This window comes from Ovis aries, chromosome 25 (assembly GCF_016772045.2).
Source record: "Ovis aries strain OAR_USU_Benz2616 breed Rambouillet chromosome 25, ARS-UI_Ramb_v3.0, whole genome shotgun sequence".
Classification (NCBI taxonomy): Eukaryota; Metazoa; Chordata; class Mammalia; order Artiodactyla; family Bovidae; genus Ovis; species Ovis aries.
In genome coordinates this window covers 7,433,700-7,451,822 of record NC_056078.1, presented here as the reverse complement: position 1 = coordinate 7,451,822, position 18,123 = coordinate 7,433,700, and the positions used below count along the sequence as shown (strand labels likewise).

General features: G+C 41.7%; 2 protein-coding genes across 13 annotated transcripts in view; one reads left to right on the top strand and one right to left on the bottom strand.

Annotated features, from left to right (window-relative positions):
* Positions 1–290: 290 nt before the first annotated feature.
* Positions 291–13,366, bottom strand: GGPS1 (geranylgeranyl diphosphate synthase 1). Its single transcript, XM_004021362.6, has 4 exons — positions 13,157–13,366; positions 9,247–9,339; positions 4,720–4,790; positions 291–4,321 (listed from the first exon to the last, which is right to left on the bottom strand). Exons 2-4 carry the CDS (start codon positions 9,314–9,316, stop codon positions 3,560–3,562), a joined length of 903 nt encoding a protein of 300 aa, XP_004021411.1. The 5' UTR covers positions 9,317–9,339; positions 13,157–13,366; the 3' UTR covers positions 291–3,559.
* Positions 13,367–13,744: 378 nt separating this feature from the next.
* The window catches only part of ARID4B (AT-rich interaction domain 4B), a 139,360-nt gene continuing 134,981 nt past the window's right edge, over positions 13,745–18,123 (top strand). For 8 of the 12 annotated variants that reach the window (XM_027962317.2, XM_060406723.1, XM_027962314.2 and 5 more), the window contains exons 1-2: positions 13,745–14,161; positions 14,975–15,029. In XM_027962317.2, coding sequence (XP_027818118.1) covers positions 15,024–15,029 — 6 coding nt within the window. In that variant the 5' untranslated portion in view covers positions 13,745–14,161; positions 14,975–15,023. The remainder of the gene's footprint in view (positions 14,162–14,974; positions 15,030–18,123) is intronic. The other 4 variants (XM_060406727.1, XM_060406724.1, XM_060406722.1 and 1 more) reach the window with 1 other exon arrangement.

The window sequence follows — 18,123 nt, the reverse complement described above, 5'->3', positions numbered from 1 at the left end:
GTTGATTTCAAGCTAACGGAAAACTCAGATGAATAGGTAGTTTAAAAATACAGAAACTTGAATATGAGGTCAGGGTTCTGACACAATAGTAAGTATGGACAAAACTGAAAGTAAACAGTCTAGAAATGCTTTCGGAAGGAAAAACATTCAATAAGAATCATTAGAGGAAGAATTAGAGGTAGAAGAACCACATTAACATAAAAGGTAACATTTGAAGTTTATGGTATCTTTTCACATACATCATATTTAATGGAACCCTTGAGAGGTGGGAGATTAGTTTCAAGTCGAGATTTATTCATTCATAAATATTTATTAAGCGCTACTGAGAATAGGAGTGTGCGTAAGTCACAGTCCTTGCCCTTAATGAGTTTCTAATCCAATGGGAGAAGCAGACATGTTAAGTAATTAGGGGCTCAGATTCTAGCACTAACAATACTGTTTAGTAATTGGCTATTTACTTTCCAGTCTCCATTACAGGAAAATCACATGAGGCTAAGTGATAGTATTTGTCACTCTTCTATCTCCAAAGCCTAACAAAATATCTAACTCATAGGCACTCAAGAAATATTCTAAATGAACTGAATGACAAACAGGAGTATCTCAACAATGATGAGCATTATTTTCTGGCAGAGAATAAGGTGTATGGGGAGAGTAAAATATTAGACAATATGGGTAAAGTTGGTTGGAGAGATCAGATTTTGGAAAGCCTTATGTGCCAAAGAATTTATAGATGGCAGTATTAGGGATTCAGAGAATTTGATACATGGGAATGATACAATCAGATTTGTGTTTTGGAAAGACAGCTTTGGAGTGTACTGGATAGACTGGAGTGGGTAGAGGTTACAGGAAGGGAACTGTTTAGTACTTTAATACAATGGATCAGTGCTTTCTAAACTTAAACATATTTACGTGTGCATACAGAATGGGAAGCCAACAGAAGAACAAAGTGCTTTGATCTGTATTCAAGGCCCTGGCTCTGTTCAGTAAATGCTCGAAGAGAAAAACATAAAACGGGGTACCTACTAGAAAATTCACAAATGGACATTTTCTTCCCTCTTGGTATAATGTTTAGAAAAGAGCCAATGGATAAATCTTGAGGATATAAGGCAGGGAATGAAACAGGCCCTCAAGAGACAGAAGAGGAGCGAATGAAGAACAGGAGAGCTTGTTTGGCTGAGCGCAGGAGGACAAACTTTTCTTGAGATGAAGGCAGACTATTTGAAGACAGACCTAAAGGAGTACAGTGCAAGAAAGGCAAGAAGAGTTTACATTTAAACGGGAGAAGGATGCAGAAGCTGGGGTGCTAGATCGGGATTTTAAATCTTCATCATCAGGATTAGATGGAAAATAAAAGGGCTCTTGAGGCTTTAATACATTAACTTGCAATGGCGGCAATAGCAGTTTTGAAAACATCCCCCTAGTAGCACTAGGCAACATGGGAAGGGCAAAGCATGTGAACCTTGGATTCATCCTGGGAACTGGCAGGATAGTAGGGCCTAAAGAAAGGAGGAAGGTGATTGACAAAAGCTCTTGAAAAGGTCCCTGAAGAGAATGACTACAAAGTATAGGTTAGGAAGAGAAGTCAACTCAGGAAGCTGACAGTGAGGAGAACTGATGCATTTAAAACCTTGCTGAGGTCAGAAAGTCCTTTCTGTCAACATAACTAGCCTTCATTCTTTTGATTTTGCCAACAAATAAAATCAATTTCGTTTTCTTCTGTGTTAACCACCATGACTACAGTTCAAGTGAAAAAGATTTTTGATTTAATACACAACTCTTTGCCAAGCATTTCTGTCACTGAAAAGCAAGATAAAAATGACAAAAGAATCATGAGTTGCACCAGGCCAAAATTAATTTGATTAGGTAAGGAATAACCTACTTAAGCAATCTTTATACTTACAGGTAATTTGTCAATATAGTTAGCATTAGATCTTTCTGAGTAATCCAGTTTAAGTTATAGGTTCATAAAAATAAAGTTCAAACATCTGTAGGGTAGCACAAATATCTGATTTTCAGAAGAGGCTTCCTTGGATCAATTAAAATGGAAGACTCAAATTTTAAGTTAGTAAAGGCAATACCCAACTTTTTCAAAAAACACTTAGGTTGGGTGCTTTGGTGAGAATCTCTTACAAAAGTATATGGTAATTTGACCTGACATAACATATTGCACTGAGAAATACAAACTTTGGGATGTCAGTGACACCGCTTACTACAGAAAATAGAGTCTCTTTTTCTTCATAGCTCTTGGGCCGCAAGATTGCTCCAGGAGCTTAGGGTTTAAAATGAAACAAAGGGATAGTCATGGTTAAGGCACTATAAAGCTAATTGTGCCTGAGTCTAGCTTTTGGATACTTTGGCTCTCAGGTTAACTCTTTTCTTTCCTTTAATCAGAGATTAAAGATGCCTACTTCCTTTTTCCATTCAAGCAACTGATTGCCTTTGCGCGTGGGGCGGGGGGGGGGAGGCGGTTAGTGATGTGTGTGGGAAGGAAAAGGTTAGTTGCCCCAGCTTTTGACTTGCAGTGAGCCAATCACTCTTTTATGATTTTTACTACTAAGAAAGGTTTAAAGACTCCTTCCTAAAATACTTTTTGCATATACCTTTTCTTTTTTCCCAAATGGAAAGATACCACTATAACCAGACACTAGTTTTGAGGTGGAAGTTACATCAGGGCTTCCCTGCTGGCTCAGTGGGAAAGAACCTGCTTGCAACGCAGGAAATGCAGGAGACTCAGGTTTGATTCCTGGGTCAGGAAGATCCCTTGAAGAGGAAATGGCAAGCCACTCCAGTATTCTTGCCTGGAAAATTCCATGGGCAGAGAAGCCTGGCAGGCTACAACCCACAGAGTTGTAAAGAGTCAAGACACGACAGAGCACTGAGCACGTGTGTGGGTAGCAAGTTACATTAGGAGGAAAAAAGCATCTGGGCTAGTGTGTAAACTTCATTCAGTGAAGAGTCCTTGGTTAAAACAGCAGAATTTGCTGGATAGGGAGGAAGGGAAAAACGAGTTGAAACAAAGGGCCAGAATGCTTACTTTCACGGTCAGCTTCTTCATGGAAGTAAGGGAATTTCCAGGGAGGAGAATGAGTTATTCTAAGCAACAACATTTAGGAAGAAACAAGAGTTCCTCTGATCTTTAGGCCAGTGAGCTATCGAAACTGGTCCCAAGTAGTTGATGGTGCAGAAATGGGGTAGATGAATTGTGAACTGCCCATGTAGTACAGTTAGGAAGTATGTGGATAAAAGTTCCTGGAAGCTGAAGTCTTCTTTTATTGACAGAATCCACAGAACATGCGAGGCAGACTTGGCCACCAGGTCCCAACACAGCACATTCTGACATTCAAATAAGACCTATTTAAATGTGGCTCCTTTTGATTCCTACAGCTTTGTACTATGATGATTATCTGTACACAGGAATTCTAACTGGAAACAACCTTACTCACATCATCATTGTCACTCAATTTTTGGAGACTAACAGCTTGGTCCAATTTTTTTAAAAGGTAATGGGCCAAAAGACAAAGTCAACTAAGTATCAGGCCTAGTCGAGAATGGCTTAACATTATTCATTCTCTTCTTTGAACATTTTACTTAAGTGTTTTATTAGAGCTACTAGCTCAGGGTTTCCACCACGAGCATCAATTTGTTTATAGGCTTTAGATTCAAGCTCTTTAAGAGTATTCCGAGTGTATTCGAAGGAACCTACATTCTCAAGGTAATGTACACAGTATTTTTTAATATCTATGTTTTCGGTTCTCTGGCGCAAGATATTCTGCACCTGGGTGCTTTCTGGCCTTGACCAGATAGCATGAATAGTAGGGAATGAGAACTTCCCCTCTGTTAGATCTTCACAAAAGCTTTTGTTTTCACTGTATTCTTTGGAGTGTAGATTAGCGTAATCATCCCTAATTTGGAAAAAGAGCCCAAGTGTATCAAGTAGTGGTTTTAAATCTTCTTTGTAATCAGAGAACAACTGCATGAGACCTACTGCTAATCCAAACAGTCCACCTGTCTTTTGCAGCACCATTGCTTTATATTCTTCTTCGGTGGGACAAGTGTAATTATCCCTCCAGTAGATATCTAGGCCTTGTCCCTGATGGAGTTCTAAAAGCTGGCGGGTAAAGAGCTTTACTGCATCCGGGTGATTGAGGGTTAAGACTTTCTCTAGGCCAAGAAAATATACATAATTGGCAGAATTGATGACAGATGGAATTCCATAGATACTGTGTGCCACTGGAAAGCCACGTCGGAGTTTTGAGTTGTCTTCAATATCATCGATGAGTAAACTGGCATTATGCAACATTTCTGTCACTTCAATGATAATCTAGTAAAAAATACAATTGAAAAATTTCATTTTATTTGAATTATTCAAAAGAGCTTACCAATACTCATCATATAACAGATTATCAGTGTCAGGTGTCTTAGTTTTTACAATTAATTACTATCTAGAGACATTTCTTGGGCTTAAAAATGAAGTTAGAGAACTTCCCTGGTGGTCCAGCAGTTAAGAATATTTCAATTCAGGATACGTGTGTTCAGTCCCTAGTAAGGGAACTAGGATCCCACAGGATGCGAGGCAACTAAGCCCGTGCCACAACAGAGAGACCATACTGCAACAAAGATGCTGTGTGCCACAACTAAGGCCTGATGCAGCCATAAATAAATAAATATATACTAAAAAAACCCCCAAAACAAATAGTGACATTATAATTGCCTAAATACCTGTAGCTTGTCTTCTGGAACTTTTAGCCAATGATTAAACGCCTGTGAAAGTTTTGTTCTCACTTGTTTACCTGCATTTAAAGAATACAATTTGGCAATAAATTAATATTTTAATTATAAGAAACACATTCAGAAACTTCTTCTAAAACTAATAAGACTTGATAAAGCCAGCCCCACCAATTCATTACCTACTATAGAGCTTATCTTCTACTGCTGGGTCCCTACTGCCAAAACTCATATCCTAAAGACACATAACCTTTTAAAATTTAGGCAGGTGAAACAGATTTATAGTACTCCAGTGGCCCATCTGGAGAAGGCAATGGCAGCCCAGTCCAGTACTCTTGCCTGGAGAATCCCATGGACGGAGGAGCCTGGTAGGCTGCAGTCCATGGGGTCATGAAGAGTCAGACATGACTAAGCAACTTCACTTTCACTTTTCACTTTCAATCACTGGAGAAGGAACTGGCGACCCACTCCACTGTTCTTGTCCAAGAGAATCCCAGGGACGGGGGAGCTTGGTGGGCTGCCGTCTATGGGGTTGCAGAGTGAGACACGACTAAAGCGACTTAGCAGCAGCAGCAGCAGCAGCAGCAGCAGCAGCAGCAACAGCGGCCCATCAGTGAACCCACTCCTTTCATCGTAACTTATATCAACAATTTTGGAATAGAATGGCTTTTAAGGAATTATGATCTAATTCATTCCTTTTTTGAAAAGGGAGACAGTCTAGTTAGTGGCAGTTACTTAGCCTATTTCAGAGACTACAGGTATTTTATTAATTGAAATATAGTGGATTTATAACGTGTTACCTTTCTACTATATTGCAAAATGATTCAGTTATACATATATACATTCTCTTTTTAATATTCTTTTCCATTATGATTTATCATAGGATACTGAACATAGTTTCCTGAGCTATATAGCAGGACCTTGTTTATCCATCCCATACATAACTATAGGTATTTCTAAGTAAAGGTACTTTGCTACTGAATTACCTTATAAAATGACCTCTTAAAATTATCCGCCTTTAAGATTTTGGAGACTGGACAGCTTGTTTCTTTTCAAGCAAAAAGTAAGATCACCATCCCATGAAGTATTCCTTTTCAACATCCTGAATTTAGTCAAAAATTAATTTATTTTGACTGGGGCTATTAGTTTTTCAATATTATCTTTTTCTTACACAGAAAGCTCAAGAGAGGTATTTGGTTAACAGTCACCTCTAGAAGCTGTTTTAGCCCAGATATAAAGAAATGGTAGCTAAAAACCACAATCAGTTCATTTAATAAAAATGTTCTATGAGCTTCCTGCTAAAGTGAATGCACAGTAACATACTAATTTCAGATTAGGCTTCAGAGAAATAGTTACATTAAAAGTTTCAGTAAACAAAAACAGTATTTTCTGAGTCTTATCTGTTTTTCTCTGCACCGATCATCCAAACAAGTGAATACATACACCCCCATCACATACCCAAACGGAAAAAAGTTTCACTTTCTGTGAGAAGTCTAAAAGGGAAGGCTCTCTTAGGGTTCTGAAAATAGTGTCCTCTATTAACCCTTAAGGTGAACATGGTCTCAGTAGCAATTATACCCTTAACATCTGATGTATTTTCCAGTTTGACAAAGGTCAATCTGGGCTACAATGAGAATGCACAATTGTGCAAAGTAACTTCATCACTTAAAAACCAAGCTTCATTTTCATTAGAAAATGAAGAACAGAGAAGCAATGTACAGTCATATTTCCGCTTTCATTTCAGGATGTATTTGGAAAACAGTCAAATGAATGGCTTAATTTACACATACTCAGGTTTTATTTTCAGGTTTTAATATTACAATAATGACTGTTTTCTCTTTAAGACCTTAAGATTACCGACTCCCTTTCTGCACGCTTACTTCTTCCTCGGCTTCCAACTACAAAGGCCTGGGGACCTACCCTTCTGCATAGGTAAATAAACAAACATAAATACAAGTCATTCTATTAATACTTCACTAATTTCAGAACACCCTAATGTCCAAAATTATTATTATAACCTTTTATTGTAAGAGTAGCTTTACAGTAAGTGGTCTTGCCCACCTTTAAGTCACTTTAGTAACTCTGAAGCTCTCTGTGAAAAATATGCATAACCGTTTCCTGCTTCTTTAGGAAAATCTTTTGAGATTATAGTCTACCGTGAATGCAAGAATATATTTGATTAAAAAACAAAAAGACAGGATACCTAATGAGTTTTAAATATGTTATCTAAAGGCCTAAAACATTACTTCCGAATAATGAGAATTAAAACTACTGGAGTAGTTCATTAGGTAGGTAAGCATTATTATTAACATGTAATTACAGGCAGTTCTTGCTTTGTATAGTAGTGGAGTGGGAGACACTGGGAAATACTGGCTAAGACTCCTATCATCACTGATAACTGGCATGTTTTACAGTAGCCCAGTTCCAACCAGTGTTTGTCAGCTCGTAACAGAGTAAGCCCAGCAACAGGTGGGGGGAGTTCAGAAGAAACAGTGTGACCTTTCTCAATTTGAGACTCTAAAATAAGTGAAGCTACTGGCAGCTGAATAAATTCACCCAAAAGAAGTCTCTTAGCTTTTTCTTGAACAGTTGGCAATGTTGCCTCGCATTCTCCATTTGTTTCTCCTCCATGCTTCTGAAGCATTGGCAGTAGCAAGCGTGTCTCCGTCACGGTCTGCTAGAGTAGGAATACCACTAATCATGATGGTTTCCACGGTGGAGGCAGAGCTACCACTCTCTGGCTTGGGACAACCACACTGACCCTCCCCCAGCTCATAAAGGATAGAAACGCCCTAACTCCCCCTGAGGTATGCTCATCAAGAGAAGGGTGCAGTTTATTCATTTTAAAATGTTTCTTCACTTCTGGCTGTGCTGGGTCTTGGCTGCTGCATGAGCTTTCCTCCAGTTGTGCTGAGTGGGGGCTACTCTAGCTGTGGTCTGCAGGCTTCTCATTGTGTTGAGCCCTCCTGTTGCTGAGCATGGGCTCTAGGGCACAAGGACTTCCGGAGCTGCAGTTACAGTGCTCCGGAGCACAGGCTCAACAGTTCTGGCACATGGGCTTAGTTGCTCTGCGGCACTCAGTTATCTTCCCAGATCAGGGATTGAACCCACATCTCCTGTACTGGCGAGTGGATTCTCTACCACTGAGCCACCAGGGAAGCCCACATGTGCACTTTGGAACTGAAGTAAAAAGTTTTAATTGTGACTGAGTTGAGATCATCACTACACTATAACTGAGACACACTATGAGCTAAATAGGTCTTCCTATGGTTGCCAACTTATCACCTTATTTTTTTTTTTGGCCACACTGCACGGCTTGTGGGATGTCAGGGATTAAACCCGGGTCCTTGGCAGTGAAAGTGCAGAGTCCTAACGACCAGATTGCCAGGGAATTCCTAACTTTTCACCTGAGTTACCGGTTTGAATTTTTATTATGAGAAGCCACATTTATCAAATGCATGACTTTTTACTTGCTACTATCACGTCTCAGAAAAGCTAAGGAAAAAAAATTAGCAAAATAAAACAAGCACATACATATGATTAAGCCATGTCCAAGTGACTCATCTTTGTAGAGGAATAATTTAGGTTATGCTTCTAAGTAATGTGCTTTGAATGTACTGCTATTCGTCTCTTACAGGAAGTAGTAGTGTTAAAAAATGCTGTCTGGGGTTTCCCTGGTGGTCTGTGGCCAAGGATTCACCTTGCAATGCAGGGAATACTGGTTCGATCCTTGGTCGGGAAACATGCCGTGGAGCAACTAAACTCATGGGCCACAACTACCGAGCTTGTGCATCTAGAGTCCACGCTCTGCGACGAGAAGCCCCTGCAGTGAGAGGCCTGCACCTCACTGAGGAGCAACCCCTGCTCGCCGCAACCAGAGAAAGCCCACGTGCTGCAACGAGGACCCACCACAGCCAAAAACATAAAGAGTTAAGTGTAGCTTTTTGTTGTCACACAAACTGGCATAAAACCCCCTAATATCAAAACAGTAGGGAATAAAAATGTGTCGCATCCATAAAGGATGAAACTTCTAATGAGACACTCCAATGTTTTAAGTATTTTTTAGTTATGTTATAAAATTGGGTATTTTTAAAGAGGTGCCTTAAAGATGTCCCTTTTAAGAAAAAAAAAACTGTAAAAGCTTATAATTATTTTCCTTATATGTATCTCCTTATAGAAAGTCTCAAGAGCTGGCAATTCTAACCTTTTCTGCACGCTAATATTAAATGACCACTGCTGCTAAGTCGCTTCAGTCGTGTTCAACTCTGTGTGACCCCATAGACTGCAGCCGGCCAGGCTCCGCTGTCCCTGGGATTCTCCAGGCAAGAATACTGGAGTGGGTTGCCATTTCCTTCTCCAATGCATGAAAGCAAAAAGTGAAAATGAAGTCGCTCAGTCGTGTCCGACTCCTAACGACTCCATGGACTGCAGCCTACCAGGCTCCTCCATCCATGAGATTTTCCAGGCAAGAGTACTGGAGTGGGGAAAATGACCCCATATGTATTATGACTAAACTATTACCTGGTAACTGAAGTAAGTACTTGTAAGGTTCTAGAAGAATTCTTTGGACAGTTTCTTGAGTCTTCTCCATTGTTTTTAAATTTCAAAGCTGATCTGTAAAAAAGGAGAAACATAAAGATGATGTAATTGAGTATCAAAGTGGAAAGGAGTTTGTATTTCAAGATGTTTTAGTAAAAGTAAACGTTCAGTTTGGTTTTAAGTGAAAATTCTACACCTATGAGACCTTAAAAACAAATCCACAGAATTAGATACTTCTGTGTTTGATTGATCATATAAATTAGAAAACATACTTTGTTTTCTAAGAGCATTAAAATGAATATGTTTTATAATGTGACCCTTAAACAACACTGGGGTTCGGGGCACCAACACCTTTCCCTCTGCAGTTGAAAATCTTGAGTACTATCAATACTTCACAGTTGAACCTCAGTATCCCTGGTTCTGCAGGCACAGATTTAAGTCTAACACAGATCATGTAACACTGTATATAGTATAAAAAGAAATATGAGTATAGGTGGAACCTGAGCAGTTCAAACTCACATTCTTCAAGGGTCAAATGTATATTTAAAATGTAAGCATACAAGGAGAAAATTCTTTGATGCATTTTCTTCACAATCCATTTTAGACACTCTGATTAAGACATGCGCTCAAGAGTGCAATTATAAAAGAAGCTTTCTCAAGATTAGTTAATTTACTAAGTTTGGCCACGCTGGGTCTCCGTTGCTGTGCGTGGACTTTCTCTAGTTGTGGCAAGCGGGGCATACTCTTTCCTGTGGTGCATGGGCTTCTCACTCTGGTGGCTTCTCTTGTTGTGGAGCACAGGCTCCAGTGCATGTGGGTTTAGTTGTGGCACATGGGCTTAGCTGCCCTCTGGCATGTGTGATCTTCTTGGACCAGGGGTCGAATCAGTGTCCCCTGCACTGGTGGGCAGATTCTTATCCACGTACCACCAGGGAAGTCCCTTGAGTGCAATGATATTATTGAAAATATTCCCCTGAGGTGACTTATTATTCTGAATTTTACATTTACTTCAGTATTTCCTAAAATTGCACTCACAATTTTACTAGAATCCTCCTTTACTGTTGAATCTCCACTATCTCTTCATAAATATCTATTGCTACTTTTGTCCTCTTATTAAGGAATTTTCATTTCTGTTTTTTTTTTTTTCTGTTTCTTTTGTTTGGGGGGGGTGGTTGCGGGGAAGTCTTCATTCCTAATCTGGACATTTTAGAAGGTTTCTCACCTTTGTCTACTTTTGTTTTCTGAGACAATGATTTGGTCCCAAGGATCATGCTAAAGGATTGAAAGGTGTGTTTCCTGTAGTCTACTCTTGAATATCTAGGTGAAAGGATCATAAAAACCTGCACTTTCCAAAGGAAATCCTTTTAGCGATATGAATCCAAAGAGAAAACTTCCATACAGAAAACTGCTACATCTGCCTTGAACAACAATTAAGTATGTCCCAAGGTAAAAAAAGTTCAGAAAATACTTTGGAATAATCCAAATACCAGTTTGGTAACCTGATGTGTGCTCAGTCATATCTGATTCTTTGTGACCCCACGGACTGTAGCCCGCCAGGCTCCTTTGTCCACAGAATTTTCCAGGCAGGAATACTGGAGTGGTTTGCCATTTCTTTCTCCAGGGGATCTTCCCTACCCAGGGACTGACCCTGTCTCTTGCGTTGGCAGGCTGATTTTTTACCTGTGTCACCTGGAAGTAACCTAATAACACCTATACTGTTTAAAGTCTGACAAAGATTACCTTATTCTTAAGAGATTAAAAAAGATGATATGCAGGAAGAATAATCACTTAGGTAAGAGATTACTGAACAGAATTAAAAGTAGAATTTTAAAAATGTACTCTATATATACTATTTTATTTAAACCAATTAGTAGCCACCTCTTCTCAACTAGGTTGAGAACAAATATTCTGTTTATCTTTTTCACAGCCTCCAGAACACATAATTTGAAAATCAATATGGACTTCCCTAGTGGTCCAGTGGTTAAGAAACCATACTTCCAATGCAGGGGGTAGAGTTTGGATCTCTGGTTGGGGAACTAAAATCCCACATGCCATGCGGTGTGGCCAAAAGGAAAAAAAAAAAAAACAAAAACTTGTAAGACCAACTCTGAATAATTCTGTTTTGTCTCTGTCTAAATTAGTAGCAACTATACACTGCTGGATAGATACCAGAGCTAATCTGTTTCAATTCTGTGGGTTTTGTTTGATGTTTTTTTCAACTGAAAATATGAGTTATGAATTTTTTAAAAAAACATCTTTTCCTTTGATCATTCAAGAAAGTTTAAGAATACTCACCTAACAAATAGGTCAATTAATCTTCCTTTCCCAAAAAACGTTTATATCAAAGTATTCTCAACAATGGGGAAACATAGAAGCCTCAATTTTTCTAGGTACTGACAACCAGCCCGTTTCTTGTCTTGTCTAGTTTAACTGTTGCTACATTACAACCCTGTGGCAATACCTATTACAGTGGCAATACTCTGACTGACCTTTTTCTTTACCCAAAAGACTGCAATTTATCACACCTAGAAATTTTAGCTGTGACATAGGAGGCCTGAATACAAAGAGGCATTACTGGGTTACATGCACTCTACTAATTTTTAAAATATTTTATTGATGTACAGTTCATTACCATGTTGTGCCTAATTTACTTTTAGAGTGAACCACCACCACAGATTGCCTCTGTTCAGAGTCTGAAACTACTCCTTTTCAAAACTGGGAAATTGCCTTAAATTTGTTCAAACAATATATTATGAATATTAACACAAAATCAAATTCTCTTCTCCATGGAGACAATAACCCCCAGGCTGGACTCCCTAGTACCTGCCCCTCTCTTCTAGTCCTCTACTCTTCACCGTGTGACCTTTTCTAAATTCAAATCTGGTCCTATCTCCCCTCTCTGATTGGGAACCCATACACGTTATCCCATGGCTCTTAAACAGAACAAAACTCCCTAACAAAGCGTGTCAGGTTCGCAGTCAAAACCCCAGCCCTCCAGCCTCAGTTCTTCATATTTTAAAAAGCTCCCGCTGGCATAAGGCTTTCCAACATGATACCGTTTCTGTCTGGAATGCTCTTTCCTTAAGTTTACTCCTGCTAAACCTTCTGCTCTCAGCTCGATCTTTACTTGCTCGGGAAAGCCTTCCCTCATCTCCCTAAGGCAAATTTCCTGTTTCCAATTCTCATATCACCGTGACACTCTCTTTCGTAGCAATCACACCTGTTGCCATTTCACACTGACGTGTGTGTCCATCCTGTCCGTCTTATGCTCGGATTCAGGAAGGCAGGGGCCACACCAGTTTTTTCACATGGTAGGCGCTCAAATATGTGAAATGAACGAAGGAACCAATGGCAAGTGCCTTCCAACGCGTTAGAGGATAAACTCAAGGCACACTCCGGCATGAAAAAGTGATAATATCATGCAAAGTGGTTTTTTTTGTTTTTTCTTTAAAGGGAAGGATCTGGTTTCAGTATTGCCAAATCGACACACAAATATAAGGGCGGCTGCGGAGCGCAGAGCGCATCCGTCCAAACTCCAGGAGATGATGGATGGGTCTGAAGAAAATTGCCGGGGAGATACAGGGAGGGAATTTAACTAACTTCGAGTCAGATTTTTAACACAGCCTTGGCAGAAGAGCTTCAAACGTCGACTCCCCTAGCACAGGGTCGGTGAGGTGCCCGCTTCCTCTCCGCCCAGAGGGCCCCTTCCGCCCCACTGGGTCCCTTGCGGCTCCTCCCCTTCTCCAGCCAGAGGATGGAAAATTCATACACAATCCGGTTCAGCATCCGGGTCCTCACCCTCCTTTCTTTCTTTCCTCTCAGCTCCGCCTCCCAGCCTCCCCCACCCACCTCCCCATCCGGGTTCCCCCCAGCCGCCACCACAGCCACTCACGGTTCGAGGATGATATCACAACTTTCACGCCGCGGGTCCGGGAGTAAGCTGTACCCAGTATCAGCTTCCCACCTTATAGTTCAGAGTAAGGGTCCTTCCGATGCCTACATGAATACTTTCCCCTATTTCACCACAGAACTCTCCGCCCTCTTCGGCCGCCGGCGACCCCGCATTACTCGGTGCAATAAAATGCGCCATCCCGGTCACACTGCGCAGGCGTCGTTGCCACCTCCCCTCCGCTTTGTTGCTCCGCCCCCTTTCGTTCCCCCCCGCCTGTCTCACGGAGGCGCGGGGCATTGCGGGTCTTGCAGTTCTCCGGGGGGAGGCTTCGCGCATTGGTCCGACAGGCTGGACTACATTTCCCGGGGAGCTTTGAGGCGTAACTTTCTGTTTCCATAGAACTGGTGGGAAAATGGCGTCGTTGTTTGTATCGCGGGGACCAATAGGAACAGGGTATAGGCGGGTTCTAAAGAAGCCTAACCAATCCGAGGTCGTCTAAGAAGCCATCCGGGAAAGAGGTAGGGGAGGGGAAAAAAGTCTAGGGGAGGGGAGAAAGGAGGGAAGGGGGGCACTTGGGGTGGGGGGGGAAGCGATGTTTGCCCGTCAGTCGAGTCCGGAGTGAGGAGCTCGGGCGCCGGAGCGGAGGGAGACTCTTCAGCTTAAGCTTGCCGCTGCCACGGCCACCGCCTGGACTTTTGCTCGGAGGGAGTCGCAGAGGGTCTGTCGCCGCCGTCCTGTGGAGGGCAGCGCGATTGGGGGCCCAGACCTCCAGTCCAGGAGAGATTTTTCGTCGTCCCCCCTCCCCCCAGCGAGGGAGCCCGAGCGGCCGCCAAACAAAGGTACCAGTCGCCGCCGCGGGAGGAGGAGGAGCCGGAGCTTCAGCCTCAGCAACCGCTGGACCCGCCGCCCTTCTTCCCCCATCTCTCCCCCGGGCCTGCTGGTTTTGGGGGGGAGCAGGGGAGGGGACTCTGGACGTGCCAGAGTCGGAGCTCGCCTCCGAGGAAGGTAGGGACATTTTCTGAGGCTTTCGCGGTCTCGTAAGGGGGTCATTAAGGGAGTCACTGGGCCCGGCCGAGGACCCGGGGAAGGTCGCTTTGGTGGTCTCCCCGGGCACGGAAATTCGGGGCCTCGGCCTCCGTGCAGCTCCCCCGCCCCCCGCAGTTGCCGAGTCCGAGTCGCCCCCCAGCCTGGCGGCCGCACACTCAGCGCTTTAGCGTCCCTCGGCCGCGGTGGGGGGCCCGGGTCGGTGGGGGAGCTCTGCCGCCTCCTGGCCCCCTCGGCGCTCTCGCTGTCCCCTCGGATCCCGCTCCCACTTGTCGGGTGTCCATCTCGGAGCGGGACGTGGGCTGAGGCTCTGCGGCTGGTCGGTGCAGCTCGCGGCCCGCCCGGCCCGTCCGTCGCCCCTGCTGTGCTCCCCCAGGCCCGGCTTGCGCCCGCTTGGACTTGGGGTGCGCGGCCCTTTCGAGGGGGAGCTGCCGGAACGGCGCGGAGGCCCTCGGGCAGGAGGGCGGCCGGCCCCGCGCCGGCCCCCAGGCTTGTTGTGAGTTTCTTCTCTGACAGAAATGGCGTCATTGTCGGAGACGGGAAACTCCGTCGGGTCCCGACAATGGGGACGGGAAGCTGTCGAGCTGTGTAGGTGGCCAGGTTTGCGAGGATGGCGGGGCCAGAGGGGGACCCTGGATCGGCGTTTGGTGGTTTGGGGGCTGACGCCTCCTTGAGCTCCTTTTCGGCGTGCAGGCTTCGCTGGAGTCCCTCCGCCTCCGCCAGTGCAGAGGGGTGCCCGTGATGTTGACGGGGTGTCTTTTGTTTCTTCTCCAGGTGCAGGTGAATCTGGTATTTTCGGGGAGATCGCGGCCCCAGGATCATCATGAAGGTAAGATCTCCAGAAGACGAGCCTGGGGGCCAGAGAATCTAGGAAGTGGGGGCTTTGATTGAGTTCGGGTAGGGGGCCCCAACGAGTTTTGCTGAGGAAGGTGTGTGTGGTGGCTTGGCGCCCGAGCTCGTCCCCGGAGACGACGAGGGTCAGCTGGTGTGGATATCGGTGGGCTTTGCTGTGGAGTTGGAGCCGGTTATAGGATATCTCGCTGAGGATGATTTTTCCTTATAGAACCTCTCTCTTTTCGGGGAATGAGAGAAATAGCTGCGTGAATTTAAGTGTTTTAAAAGCAGGTCAAGTAATCTGATTCTAGAAACTGAACTGTATTGTGGTTCTATCGGTTACACTGATGAAAGAACATCTCATTTATTGTGTGAACAGTATTGTCAATTTTTAACCGAAGACCTCCTTGCTTAGGAGAATTAAATATAATCTTAATTGAAAGATTTTTTGAAGAGAATGTTGGTGATCTTTACATAATTCAGAGACAGCAGTTAGTTGTTCCTTGTATTTCCGGGGATTTAGGATTATATGGTGTGTTTTCCTCTGCTGATCCATTAGGTCTATAAATTATCAGATGCTGTATTGCATTGTGATAAAACCGATTGCCAGGTTCCTTTTAAATGTAAACATGTTAACTGAATGGAGGATATTGTCTAAAAGAGTATGGTTTGCTTAAATGGTTGAAGAAATTATAGTCATAAACTTAGTACAGGTTGTTTTTTCACTTTAGAGAATATGTGATTGAATGCTGCCATATTTTTTTAACCCACTTTAGGATGAAAAGCTTTAGATATCTGAAATGTTTAGATTCAACTACTGGAACTTAGAGACTAGCAGGTATTTTTCATCCATTACAAACTCAGAAGAGCTTGAAAAGAGTAGAGGGTTTTCACAGGGATAGAAATGCAACAGTTAGTATGTTAAAATGTAAATTCCAACTACTTTTGACAGTCCTTTGAATTATTTAAAAATAATTTTTAATTCCAAGTTAAAATTTGGAGTACATGCTCATGGTAGAAAATGAAAGCTGTGACTACTTAAATATTTATCAGCTATACAAAGTAGTTAAATTCAGTCTTTTTTTAGGTTGTTTTGTTTTTGAGTTTGAGGTGCTATAAACTCCTACATGAAACAGTTTAAATCTGATGAATTACTATTTCACTTTCATGTAAATAAAAAAACAATCAGTGATGTTTCAGAAATGAATCCCTTTTGTTAATCATGCTAAAAATGCTAGCTCCGTCACCTTCTGTCTGACCTGTGTGAAACAGTGACAAGTAAATTTTTTAGAAAAAAATATCTTCTTTGGCATTGGACAGCAATTTCTATAGAAAAGTGTTGGGTTGAATGATTTAAGTTTATAGGGTGAATAATACAGGAGTTAGTTTGGAATGAATGTTGTAATCTGTCAAAGTTTCCAGTGGAGTGCCTGGCACATCTAGGGTACTATGCTAATTTTTGGTTAAAGGAAATGTAAGTTGAAGGTCTTTTAGATTTCCTTTTTCTCTCTTCCTTTCATTTTCTTTTTTTTTTTTTAAACCTTTTTGAAAAATGAAAGTATGTTGGAAACTTCAGCTTGAAAGTTTCATAGTATTAGGCAAATGCAATTTTTATTGTTATTTTAGAACTCATTTTAAAGATTCAGCATTTCTGTTATTACTGCTTTTAAACAAAAAGTTACTAGTAATGTTAAAAAGAAAGAATTGTTAAAATAATCTTCTAATTTTATACAAGAAGAACTTACGTTTTTATCAGTACAGTAAGTCCTCTCTTTGGGAATCTACTAGTAATCATAAGTGCTAAAAACTTAGTTTATTTCTTTCAACTTAAAAAGTTGAGAGGCTGCCCATGGTTGGTATTTGCTTTAACAAAATTGTAATTCAAAAAGTATGTAGTATTGATTATATTAGACTTTAGATTTTCTCTTTTGTGTGTTCCCAGTCTCTATTGTAGATTTAGGCCAATTGTCAGATCTACCAAAGAAATTCGTACTTTGTAGCAAACTTTTAAGTTCATATTACTTGTCTTCCTAGTCACAGTAAAGTTTATTAAGTGACAGTGTATTGAGGGGACTGAAAAAGTGTGTAGGAATACACTTTTTTGGTGGTTGCTTTAGAGTCCCAAGGCAAGGAAAAATATACATATCATTTTAAATGTTGTATGTTTTAGAAGCGATTTTCCTGTAGTACTGCCTTTAAGAATTTATTTAAATAAATAAAGCCCCTTTACCATATCTCGTGGTCCTGCTCGGTGTGTTTTTGAGAAATATGGCTATAACGTAAAAACGGTTTTGTGCTTTAACATAGATCATGACGTTGGCGTTATGTCGGGTTCACTTTTCATACTTACGATAAACCTTTCAGTGTCATTGATAGCACATTGTGAGGAAATGATAGATTATTGAAGTCTGTAAATAATTCTAAGACTTAATTATGTCAGTTACATTTTGTGCTTTTTTCTAAATTCCTTTTTTTTTTTGCTTTTATATCATGCATGTTATTAACATTTCTCATTACACTGCAGTAAATTTTCAAGTGGATATGGAATAGAGTAGACACTTCAGAATCTTTAGGGGATAAGTGATTCAGATGGTTGTGCTTAGGATCTGGGGAGATGGGCTTTTTCAGATGTACCATTCACTCCTCAGTAATCACTGTCTGAGACCACATAAAAATAATGGATTGATTGCACATGCCTATTGAAATATCCTTTGTTTGTGTGAGTGTTCTCAGCCCCTCTCTCCCCACTCCACCCTTCTCCTTTCCTTTCTCTCCCTCCCTCTTTCCCTTCTACCTTTCCTTCCTCTGTTTTTTTTTCCTTCCTTCCTCTCATCACTTGTCCTTCTTTTCTCTCTCCCCATTTTATAAATCTTTCACTTAACAACAACCCCTTCCATGTGTCAGGGAGTGTAACATGAAGGTAAATAACATCAGTCCTGTTCTCAAGGAGCTCATAATTTAGTTGAAGACAGAAAAATGAAACAAATGGTACATATTGAATTATACAAATATTTTTTGCTGCGTAGTATTTGTGATTAGTGCAATGGGAGGACAGAAGAGGACATCTAAAGCAGAGAGCCACGGAAAGT

Bases quoted from the DNA above. Each gene is read 5' to 3' on its own strand.
- GGPS1 (XM_004021362.6), bottom strand. From the start codon at position 9,316: ATGGAGAAGACTCAAGAAACTGTCCAAAGAATTCTTCTAGAACCTTAC. The intron at 4,791-9,246 runs GTAATAGTTTAG...CTTTAAATGCAG, and splicing joins GTACTTACTTCAGTTACCAG to GTAAACAAGTGAGAACAAAA. The intron at 4,322-4,719 runs GTATTTAGGCAA...ATTTTTTACTAG, and splicing joins TTCCAGAAGACAAGCTACAG to ATTATCATTGAAGTGACAGA.